Source organism: Eschrichtius robustus, chromosome 13 (assembly GCF_028021215.1).
Source record: "Eschrichtius robustus isolate mEscRob2 chromosome 13, mEscRob2.pri, whole genome shotgun sequence".
NCBI lineage: Eukaryota > Metazoa > Chordata > Mammalia > Artiodactyla > Eschrichtiidae > Eschrichtius > Eschrichtius robustus.
Genome location: NC_090836.1, coordinates 40,298,335 through 40,309,844, shown reverse-complemented (window position 1 = coordinate 40,309,844; position 11,510 = coordinate 40,298,335). Strand labels below are relative to the sequence as shown.

The following is an 11,510-nucleotide window of genomic DNA, read 5'->3' as shown; positions in this document are numbered from 1 at the left end:
GGGCAGAGACTACTACAATCACCGCCGTTCCAGGCACAGAGCGGGGCAGGTCAGAGCAGGACCACTGCCCTCGCCCACAAGGACCCAATGGCCCGTCAGGTCCCTTCCAATGTGGTGCGTCCATGACTCTGTGAACCCATCAACTCTTGCAGCATCAGTGGTGGAGTCCCTCCTCTGACAATTTTCTCCATTCCAGGCTCTTTTCTTTGGCTGTATCCTGCTCTCCTGGAGATGATGAATTCCCCAGGGATAGGGACTGCGGTTCCCTTTGCCTCTGTGCCCAAGAACCTGGCTTGGGCAGAGGAGAAGCTCAATAAATAAGACATTATACTCAATGAAAACGAGTATAGTGGTGGTTGTATGTGGGTGGGTACTTCAAGGTTGCAGCAAGGATGCTCCCACTCATGCCCCTGCATAGCTACCCTCACCCCATTTTACCCTCCCCTCAGCTCATAGCTCCTTTCCTACACACAGGGGCTACTAGTCCAAATCCACCCTAAAAGACACTCCTGAGGAAGAGAGGTGAGTGTTCTTAGGCCAGGACCTCCTCAAGGTCCTTCCTGGAGATTCCGGGGCCAGAGGTAAGTGTCTCCAAAGAGGAACCATTAAGGTTGGTAACAAGGTAAGATCCTGCCCTCCAGTCAATACAGCCACAGGGGCTACAGAGGGCCCTGCTGGGGGCACGTAGCAAGGCTGAACTCCCGAGCCCACCGGTGGGTGGACTGCAGCATCCCTACAGGGGCCACTGGAGCGAGTAATTGTGAGCTGGCTGCGGAAAGGCATTTTGCAACTCAGACGAATTTCTTCTCGTTCACGATTAGGGTATGGCCCAGTGGCTGCCTCCCTGACCGTAATCTCTGCTGGCACAGGCATCTCGGGGCTGGGCAGTGCAGGCTGGGGAAGGAGCGCTGACCTAGAAGCTGGGATGCCTGAGTTCTCTGCCTGCTCCCCGCCACGGATTAACCATCACATCTCCGGCAGGGAGACTGGGTCCTTGGTTTCCTCATCTATAAAGGGGTGGTTTGATTAGATCAGAACGTCCCAAAGCTAACCACATCTTAGAATTCCCTGGGGGTCTGCAGATTACTAGGTACCCTCCGCCACCCCGAAGAGTCTGATGCAGACTGTGAGAGAGCCCCAGAATCTGTTTTTCACAGGTTCTTCCACGTGACTTTGATATAATGTCAGGTTTGGGGGAGCCTACAGACTAGATAATCTTATAAATCACTTGCAGCTCTTAGAAGCAAAGATTCTAGTAAATGGAATGGCCATAACAAGAGGTTTTGGTGTTGCGGGGTTTTATCAGAGGGCAAGTGATGAGTGGTTTATTTCATCATCACCCTCAATTACTGTTTTTTTCCAGTTTTATTGAGATATAATTGACATACAGCATTGTATAAGGTGTACAGCATGATGATTTGATTCACATCCATCATAAAATGATTATCACAAGTTTAGTGAACATGCATCATTTCATATAGACACAAAATTAAAGAAATAGAAAAAAAAGCAAAATCCTGAGAACTCAGGATTTACTCTCTTAATAATTTTCATAGATATAAAGCATATATAAAGCAGTATTAATTACATACATCATGTTGCACATTATCATTATATCCCTGGTACTTATTTATCTTATTACTGGAAGTCTGTAACTTTCGACTACCTTCCTCCAATTCCGCCTCCCTCCAACCCTCCACCCCTCACACCCACCCCCTGCCTCTGGTGACCACAAATCTGACCTCTTTTTCTAGGAGCTTGTTTGTGTGTTTGTTTTGAAGTATAATTTACCTACAACACTATGTTAGTTCCTGTTACCCAACGCCGTGTTTCGATATTTCAATTTTCAATATTCCGACCATCATCATCACTATTACTATTATTATTTTGCCGCTGGCATTATTGTTATGGAGGGACATGGCAGTGCCCCCATCTGCCTGTTTCTGTCACTAACAGGGCTCTGGCTTGGAGGGGCCCTTGCTTACCTCCAGGCTGGAGTGGAGCTGGGAGAGAGGGGAAGGGAGGAATGGGCCGTCCCTGTAGGTGGGGCCTCTTGGCCAGGGGATCTTTCTGTCTCTCTCTCCTGGGTGGAGTTTGGCTGGATGCGCTCTGGCACCCGCCTCTGGAGCTGGGAGAGGATCTTCCCATCCATGTTCCTCCCCCACTTTCAGTCTCAGTGGCCTCAGCCCTGGGGACTGCCCCCTTCTCCTCCTCCTGTCCCCATTTCCTCCCCAGGCTCCCTCAGTCCTCACCAACCTCATTCCTAAGCCTCACTAATCTGTTTGCTACCCTCTGCTTCCTTGCCTCGCCCTTGCACATGCCATTCTCTCTACCTGGAATGTCACCCCCTCTCCCCACACCGATTCACATTTCTGGCCTCTTTCAAAACCCAGCCAAAACTCACCAACTTCATTTAGACTGTGATCTGCTCAGGTCTTTCCTCTTTGTCATGTACTCATTTGCACTCGAAGTAACACGATCAGAAAACTGCTTTAGACTCAGAAAAATAAGTAGAGATGATCTAAACCAGCTCTCTCATTTGATAGATGAGAAACCAACCTGAGGCCCAGAGAGGCCTTAACTTGGCCAAGATCACACAGTAGTGAGATTTTTTGAAATAGTTGGCTTCACAAGAGGCTTTCAAATATTTTATGTGTTTTGTTTTATTTCCTCAATACAATGTGATCAATATGAGGGCAGAGGCTGTGTTTTGGTTTTCATTTTTGCTTTTGTTTTTTATCTCCACTATGGTGTGTGTGTGTGCATGGGGGGGGGGCAATTGTAATAGTTCTAAAGCTCAAAGTGGTACAAACTTTTGCATATATTATTCATATGATCTCAGAACAGCCCTGTGAGGTAGGTAACCAAGGCCTTGCTATTTTACAGAGCAGGAAACTGAGACTTAGAAACGTTTGACCCAGGAAGTTAATGGCAGAACTCAAGTTCCCTGCCTCCTAGTCCCAGCCCAGGGCCCTGACACCCACGATGCTCTCCTGAGGTTCCTGGCTGGGACCTGGAGTAGCCAAGGGGGTGGCCTCTGCCATCTTCCTCATTCATTGTGCACTCTTCACCTTGGGGTTGAGGAGACCTTGCCTTTGGCTTCCTGCCCCTCCCCATCCTGTCCCACTGCTTTCTCCTTGTGTCCCCCCATGGCATGGTTGGCACATAGACACATATACGTATATACTCAGAACTGCAGGTGTCTAGGGCAACAGACCACAGGGGAAACCACATCACCTTTGTTGACACTGGAGGGAGGTAGGGGGACAGGGAAGGAACTTGCTTAGTTCTCTCCACCTGCCTCTGTCCCCACAGTCATCTCACCTCCCAGCTCAGGCTATCTGAACTTAGCTCAGGCTATCTGAACTTGTAGCCATGCCCCAGCCTCTTCTTGATTTATCTATCCAATTCTGGCCCAGGAGGATGTATGGCCTCTTCTGTCAGATCCTAACATCCTGGATGGGAGTCTGCCTAGCTGCACCCCAAAGCCATACCCCTCAATCCTAGCCAAAATACTTACATGGCGCCTCTGATCCCTCCTGGGCAATGTAGCAGACAAAGGTGGGAACCAGGGATGAGAGGACAAGGCTAGGGTCAGTGAGGAAGGAAACTTGGCATCTAGAATGTCACTCCTAGATGAGCGGGACCTCTAGTGACCAGGCTGCACTGGAGCAGGAGACCTGACTGCAGCTTCTGCACTGTTTTGACCTGCTAGAAGAAACTGCACAGGCTCTGAATCAGGCATATTTGGGATTAAGTCACTTACTGGTTCTGTGGCCTTGGGCAAATCATTTCGTCTTTCTGAGCTTTAGTTTGCTAATTAAAACAAAGGGGATAATAATGAGATATAAGTGAAAGGGCCTTGAACAGCACATGATACAAAAAAGATGCTCAGTAAATCCTAATTACCCTCCCTCCCTTCCTTCCTTCCTTCCTTCCTTCCTTCCTTCCTTCCTTCCTTCCTTCCACTTGTTATATCTGACCCCATGAAACCCTTTATGGAGTTGGGGATGTACCGCCCCTATTTATATGGAAGTCCAAATCCTGCGCGTTGGCATCTGATTCTAGGTTCAGAAACTGGAATGCAATGCCCAACCCACCCAAGGAAGTGCTGTCCCTCTGAGATCTCACCCCGGTCAGGGATGAACACCTTCTGATTGGCCTTGTGGAGAGTGTGGGGGAAGTGCGGGTTAGGGGAGGGATTGTGGCTTCAGCTTCCACATCTAGAAAGCTGGGTCAGGAGTGGTCTCAGAGGCCTGAGGTTTAGACCAGAAGACTTTGGATGGAGCTTTGAACCCTGGCACAAGGTGGGCACCCAATAACACTCATTGAATAAATGAATGGCCTCATCACTTACTAGCTGTGTATCTTTGGTCAGGTTTCTCAACTGTTACGAGCTGTACTTTAATCACAAGCATAACAAGGATAACTGTGAAGAATAAATGATCTAATGTTTGCCAGGGGGATGGCATAGGGCTGCTACATGGAAAATAGTCAGTGAAAGATAGCTAAGTAAGGGGAGGAGAGAAGAAGGAGAAAGAGAATGTCAAGTAGACCCAGAGCCCCAAAGAAAGCAGAAGGCGGGTGCCCTCAGGCTTTGTACTGGCCAGAGACTCAAGGAAGATGCCAGGGACCCAAGGCAGGTCCTATGGGACTAATCTCTTCTGCTAGGTGCTCAGTTGAGCCGTCTGTGAGAGGTCCGGACTCAAGAGCCTTTAAAAAAAAAACAAAAAACCTCCCCACGGTAACCAGGGTAGAGGAGAGAGAGGTAGCCTGCACTTTTCTGCCTCATGTCTCTTTCCTGGAGGCTCTCTAACACATCCCAGAAAGGGACGTGTGATTTAGAAACTGGCTTAAGACTTGTCCTCTGGGTGGGGGATGGGGGGATGGTAAGTAAAGGGGCAAAAGAAGGAGGGGCACAGTCCAGCTTCCCGGTTGTAGGACTCACCTGCTGTCTTTCTCTCTGCCTAGACTTCAGGGGCAGGGAGTTCTGGTGTGTGTAGAAAGCCACGTGCTGGGTGATGTGGGGACAGGCAGAGGCAGGAGGAGATACCCTTTGTGCTCGAATCTCTTGGAACTCAGTGATTAGGTCAAAAAGAAAAAGAAAACTCACAAATACATGAATGATGCACATGATAGAAATGAGCAAACAAAGGCCTGATTTCAGTCCAGAAATAACTACGGGAGTCCTGGGGGGGTGTCAGGAGGGGGCATTGTGAGGCTAAAGGAGAGAAAAAGCAGGGGAGAGGCTGGGAGTCTGAAGCAACCAAGCCATTTTTCTGGAGGCTGTGGGCAAGGAGAGGGATTCAATTAGGAAGGGGGGAGGGGGGGGGTGCTGGGAAAAACACACCTGAGGTGGAAGAACTTGTGTCTTTCAGAGTCAGTATGGGGAGTCATGGGGGAAAAAAAGGTATATTGGGGGTGTCCAGCTGGAGGATGGTCCTTGAAGGCCATGAACATCTGTTCCAATTCAACAAATAACTCAGAGGGAGCCTGAATTCTGTGCAAGGCACTCAGCAAGACACTACAATGAATGCACCCATGACTAAGGCCATAGCTGGGCTCAGGGGATGACCACTCTTGAACATTCTTGGGAAGGATGAGAGAGTTGAGACAAGTATACAGTGGGTGACAGTCAAAGTACAGAGAAAGATTGACAAGGTGCTGGAGTGGGGTCCTTAGAGGGAAGGAAAGAATCTCTCTGGCTATGGGAATCAGGGAAAGGCTCCTGGAGAAGGTGATATAGACCTTGAGGATTGGACAGATTTCAACAGGAGGAGAAAGGGGCTGGGAGGGAACACGCTGAGCCAAAGTAGGGGAATGGGAAAGCATGAGGACGCAATGGGGAGCAGCCAGTAGCCCAGTATGGCTGAAATAATAATAGTAATAATAGCAACTAACATCAGTGAGCACTAAGTACCAGGAGGTACTGAGCAGAACAGCAGAAGGGGCGGGAAGAGAAAGAGAGATGCGTGTAGTGTGGCGCCATGTCGTAGGAGACCTTGGATGCCAGGAAAGGGGTCTGTGAGGATAAGTGAACAAGCGCAGAGGGGTTGGACCTGCCTGCTGAGTGAGCGTTGGGACCAGGGAAAGGCCTGAAGTAGGAAGCAGGAGCAACAGGTGGTAAGGCCGGAGCCGGTCTGGCGGGAGCACGGAGTCTATGGTCATATTGGACCTTGGCACGGCCAAGCCCTCCTAGGCCACTGGGACTCTTGCTTCTAATCTGACATGGCTCCACCTCTGGCTCAGCCTCAATTTCTTCTTCTTCTGTAGAATCCTGGGACTCTGGCTTCCCAGGACCGAGGGAGGCAGGATGGGGTCGGAGGGAAGCTGCGCTCTGCCTTCTAGCAGTGAGGCCCCCAGCGCTGGAGAGCCCAACGTTTCCGTTGCAGACCTCTCCCCTTCCCGGGAGCCGCTGTGTCTCTGACCCAGCAGATTGCCAAAGGCTACAGGGCTGATAGACCAGGCCGGGAAGCACAATGGCGAGGTCCTCAGCCCCTGACCCCTGACTCTGACCTTCTGGTCCCGCTAAAAGGGAGGGGGGGCAGGGAGGGCTGCTGCGTAAAGCCAGCCCGGAGCTGAGTTTATTAGCTGAGGGAGGGCTGGAGGCGGCTGCATTCCGACTCACAGACTGGAACATTTCTGTGATCCGCTGTAATGCACTGGGAGACACTGGGCACATTGCTGAAGTTTGACTCATAGGGACCGGGAGGGGGAAAGTAGGGGGGAGGGTGGTGGGGGGAGAGGAATGGGAGGAAGAGAGGAAGAGGAGAGGAGGGAAGGAAATCCCTTGAGAAATTTCTTTAAAAAAAGAAAACTTTCAAAATCCGCACCACCCCCACCCCTTTTTCTTTTAATAGGAACAGGCTGGACCCTTCGATTCCCCTCAGCTGGCGAGGTCGGGGGTGGGGGGGGGAGGAGGTGGCAGAGGGGGAGGGCTGGGCAGTGATTCAAATCAGATCCTGGAACTTTCCTCAGGCAAGTCGTGCTTGGGGCGGGGGGCGGGGGTGTCTGTCTGGGACTCCTCGCCGGGACTGGGGACTCCACGCGTGTCCCGCTGTCCCCCTGTGTAGCTGTTGGCTGGTGGGCCGTACGTGTGTGTGCTTGTGAGCGCGGGGGTCCTCCCCTGCAGAGTGTCTGTGTGAACGAGTCTGCCCCGGGTAAACATGGATGTGTGCTCGCGTACGTGGTGTCTGCGAGGGTGCGTGCGCTCAGGTATCTGAGTTTCCGGGAATTGTGCGCGGGTCGCTGCGCCGCGCGGCGGCCGGGGCTGGGCGGCAGCGCGGCGTCCGCGGGCGGGTCGGGGCCGCGTCCCACGTTCCGGGTTCGGCGCTGCCTCTCCGCGAGCCGGCCGCGCGGGGTGTCCGCCGCCCGCCAGCCCGGGCGCCGCGCCGTGTCTGCGAGGTGGTGTGTCCCCGGGCCGCGAGCGCCGGCCCCCTCCCTCCCCTCCCCCTTGGCCCGCTCTCAGACTCAGATAAAGCATTTCCTTCCATTGTCATCCTACCCGGCCGGCCGGGCTGCCAGGGCCCTCCCCCTCCCGGCCCCCTCCCGGCCCCCTCCCTTCCTCTCGCCGTCTCACAGTCGCTCCGCAGCCTCCGGCGACCGGGGGGATGTGAGGCCGGCGCCCCAGCCCCCCGCCCCGCCATGAGCCCCCCGCTCTGAGGGCCCCGGCCCCTGGATGCACAGCCCCGGCGCTGGTGAGTACTGGGCTGCCGCCCCCCGCCCGCCCCGCCCTGCGCGCGGCACCCAGCGCCGCCCGCCCGGGCTCGGGCTCCGGCTCGGGCTCCGGCTCGGGCTCCGGGCGGCCCCGCGGGCCCGGCCCGGCGTGCGCGCCCCCCGACCGTGCCCGCCCCGCCCGTCTCCGCGGGGCTCTGGCAGGCTCCCGGCCCGGGCTGGTTCCGGGGCCGGAGGGTTCGGGCCTCCAGCGGGGCGCCCACATCCGCCAGCCGCGGGGCAGCGACAGGCCCGAGGGAGGGAGTTGGAGGCCCCGGGCCGCCGGTGCGCGGGCCCGGCGTCCCATCACCCCCGTTTGCGGGGAGAACGGACCGGGGGACCCGGGAGCGAGGGACGGCTGCCGCGGTCCCGGGAGGGGGCGGTGCTCCGGGGCGGAAGATTGGGAAGCGCAGGGCAAAGGGCAGGACCCACTGAGTTGGAGCCGGGCTCTTAGCCCCGGACATCAGCGCCCCCATCCCGCGAATCCCGGCCGGACCGTACTCCGACCCTTCCGCTGGGAAGAGTGATCCCTGGGAGGGAGGGTCTCTGACAGCGAGGTTTCTCTCAGCACCGCCCCCGCCCCCCACCTTTGCTCACCCCATCATGGTGAAGAGACACCTGTGCCCGAGTGAGCTGCGGCGGTGCTGGAGGGGCGCGGGAAGATGGTGACCGCAGGCTGTGTAGTGAGTGGTGGGGGACAGGATGTGTGCCCCCCAAGCCTGCGGTCTGTTGGTCCTGGGGAGTAAGAGCAGGCAGCAAATCTGGCAGCTGAGCTGGGCCCTGACGCCCAGAGTTTCTAGGCCTGTGGGCTGAGAGAGAGAGACCTCCGGGGCTTGCAGGCCGCCCAGCTCCCCCTACCCCCATTTCCTTCCCTCCCGCTGCCCAGGCTACCCATTTGGATCTGACCTTGCCAGCCACTGGTGCTCCTCCCGCCAAGTCCAGGCCATCCCCCGTCCCTGCTGGCTGTCCTGCATACCCCAGAGGCCTCCCCCTGCATCTGGACACTGGCTGTCTTGCTGCTGCCCATCCCTCCCCACACCCTCATTCAACATCTGCTTGAGGCCCAGCTCTGCCTACCAGTTTCAGTGGCCCTGCTGGGGACTCAACATCTGGATTCATCAGCCTGTTCCCTGGACTTGCACCTGGATCCATGGGAACCTTCCTAAGACCCCTGCCCAGCCACTGGGCTGAAAGAAAAGAGAATGTGACTCAGTTTCCTACCTCCTAATGGGCCACCTTGGTGGCCCGTTTCTCCCCCATAGGACCCCACGGGCCAGGTCCTCCAAGTGGTTTAGGCTGCCGCACACTCACACTCCTCTCCTCATACCAGCTCTCTTGGAAGCTCCTTCTCCAGCCTCTGCCAGACATCTCTTACCTTCTCATTGCTCAGCACGTCAACCGCCCTACTCTGCTCTGTTCCCTCTACCCACCTGAATTAATAAGTAAGCTTCCTCCTCTGTGGAGTCGCTTCTGGGGAAACTAAGGCGCAAAGCAGTCTTGCTGTGTTGTTCCCAGTGACCCTGGATTGGAACCAGGTCCTGGACCTGCTGGGACTCCTCCCCTGCCTTTCGTCCCCTCATGTTTCTCGTCCCTGGCTTGGCCAGGCTCAGAGCTGCTTCTTGGTATAACATCTGGAATGGCCCCGGGAAGTGTTCTCCCGAGGTCTCTGCGTTCCTTAGCTTGAGCCCAGGGGTGGGCGTCTCTCTGGCCACCAAGTCTTAAGCTGTGATCCTGAGGCTGAGAAGGTTGCATTCAGATCTTGCACTGACTGTGCCAAGAATCTAAACTGGGGTCACTCCGCTTGGACGCTGAAGCTCAGTTTCCCCATCAGTAAAATGACCACAGAGGAGGAGATGGATCGGTGGGGGCTATTATGCCCCCCACTTCCTTCAGGAATCATGGACCCCAGCTTTCATCCTGCTCTGGGAATGAGAGTTGGAACCTTCTCTTAGTCCATCCTCTCCTCAATTCGGATATGAAGCCCTTGGAAGTGAGAAACGCACATGTGATGGGCGTAGGGAGTGGGGACCCTCCTGTAGCTGCAGGCGTCCTTGCCCAAGGCCAAAACCTGCGTAACCCCTGCCATCTCTGTGTCTTCCTTCTCCTGACCTTTCATTGTAAGAGCTAGTAATTTTGAAGTTGGCAGGGGTCTGAGAGAAGATGAGCTAATGCAAGGCCCAGGGTCACCCAGCCAGGGAATGGCAGGCTGAGCAGGGCTGGGACCAGACCCTCTAACTGCCCGTGCCCATTCTCCTGGCCTTCTCCTCCCCTGGTCTGGCTCAGGTCCTGCCCACGCCCCCGTCACGCCTCGGCCCTGACCTGTCCTCAGTCGGCGTTGAGACTGGGGCCTGTAGTGGGGTGTGGGGTATTGCTGGAAACAGGGCCGGGGTAAGGCGTGGGAGCTGGCCTCTGTCCTCCCCAAGGCTCCGGGACTGTGCGTTTATGTGTTGGATTTGTTCACTAGATGGGGCACTTCCTCTGGGGCAGGAAGCTTTGATTTCCTGTGGTGGGGATGCTGGTAGGATTAGGAGCGGGGGACTCAGCTCTGGGCCATCCCTGATGTTGTTGTTTGGAACCAAAAGGGGCAGAGTTTCTGCATAAGGCTGCTTTCCCTAACCCAGGGGAGGCAGGAAGGAGAGCAATGGTGAGGAGGCCTAGGCTAAGGCCAGAATAGGAGCCAGAGAAGGAGGCCAAGAAGGCAATGAGATGGGGGGTGGGCAACACAGCAGGAAGCCTGGTCAGCAGGTGACCCTGCCGGGTATTGTGTTTCCCTGTGATATTTCCCCCTGTTTCTGTGGCAACCTTCCCTGGGGGACCCAGGCTTTCGAGCTGCAGGAAAGTGCCCCCAGACAGCCCTTTCCTTAGAGGTCTGAGTATTAGGAGGAGTCCCTCAATCTGGCCACCTCCCTTGCCATTTTGGCTCCCTAGGCCCAGGGCTTGGGAATCTAGGCAAGTGGGTTGAGTGAACACTGGGGGTCGGGATCGGGGGCTGGGCTGGGTGGAAGCCCTTTTGCACCTCCTGGGGGGGACGGGGAAGAGAGGGCCTGCTGGACTTCGGGGAGGGCTCCGTGCCTCCCCTCATCCCATCTCCCCACTGTCCTCCAGCAGCTCTCCCCCTTCGAGGGGGAGCTGGACAGCATGCTGCCTGGGGCAAGGGGTGCGGGGTGGCAGAGGCGGGAGGGATGTTTTCATCAGCAGAGCATAGCTCCTTTGGTCCTGGACCAGTTCCCAGAGGCAAAATAAATTCAGGATAGTGTCTGTTTAGTGTGGGTCAACACGTGATGGGTGTGTGTGCACACTGGGTATGTGGTGGTGGGCCTGCATGTGTGCCCCTGGGCTGTGTATGCAGAGGTGATCCCGTGGCAATTTGTGATCCATGTGGTGACTCTTTGTTGGGTGTCTGGGGGACGTGCACACGTGTAGTACAGATGTGTGTCGTCTGTAGAGTTGTGCACCTTTGCAATTCATGGCTCTGCGTGGGGTATATGGACACATTTTGGGGGGATGTATGCCTGTGCAGGAGTGGCTTTTTTAATAGAAGTCCAGGTATTTGCTGGAAAGCATTTTCATCCCTCCTCAAATGCCGGTTCCCGGAGCATTTGCTTTAGAGTCACCTGGGAATGTATTAAAAATAAAGATCTTCAGGCCCCATTCTAGATAGACTCAGGATCTGCAGGGGTGGGGCCTGGGAATCTGGAGTTTGACGTGTGCTTCAGTGAGCTGGTGCAAAGCCGTGTTTGAGGACCACCAATCTCTTCATATTTTCTTTTGAGGAAACTAAGACCCACAGAAGGTAT

General features: G+C 55.2%; 1 protein-coding gene across 1 annotated transcript in view; it reads left to right on the top strand.

The window, feature by feature from the left end:
- The first annotated feature begins 7,529 nt into the window (after window positions 1-7,529).
- HDAC7 (histone deacetylase 7) overlaps window positions 7,530-11,510 on the top strand; it is a 35,546-nt gene continuing 31,565 nt past the window's right edge. Inside the window, exon 1 of the mRNA XM_068561637.1 lies at window positions 7,530-7,697. Within this exon, the coding sequence (XP_068417738.1) occupies window positions 7,679-7,697 (19 nt within the window). The 5' untranslated portion in view covers window positions 7,530-7,678. The remainder of the gene's footprint in view (window positions 7,698-11,510) is intronic.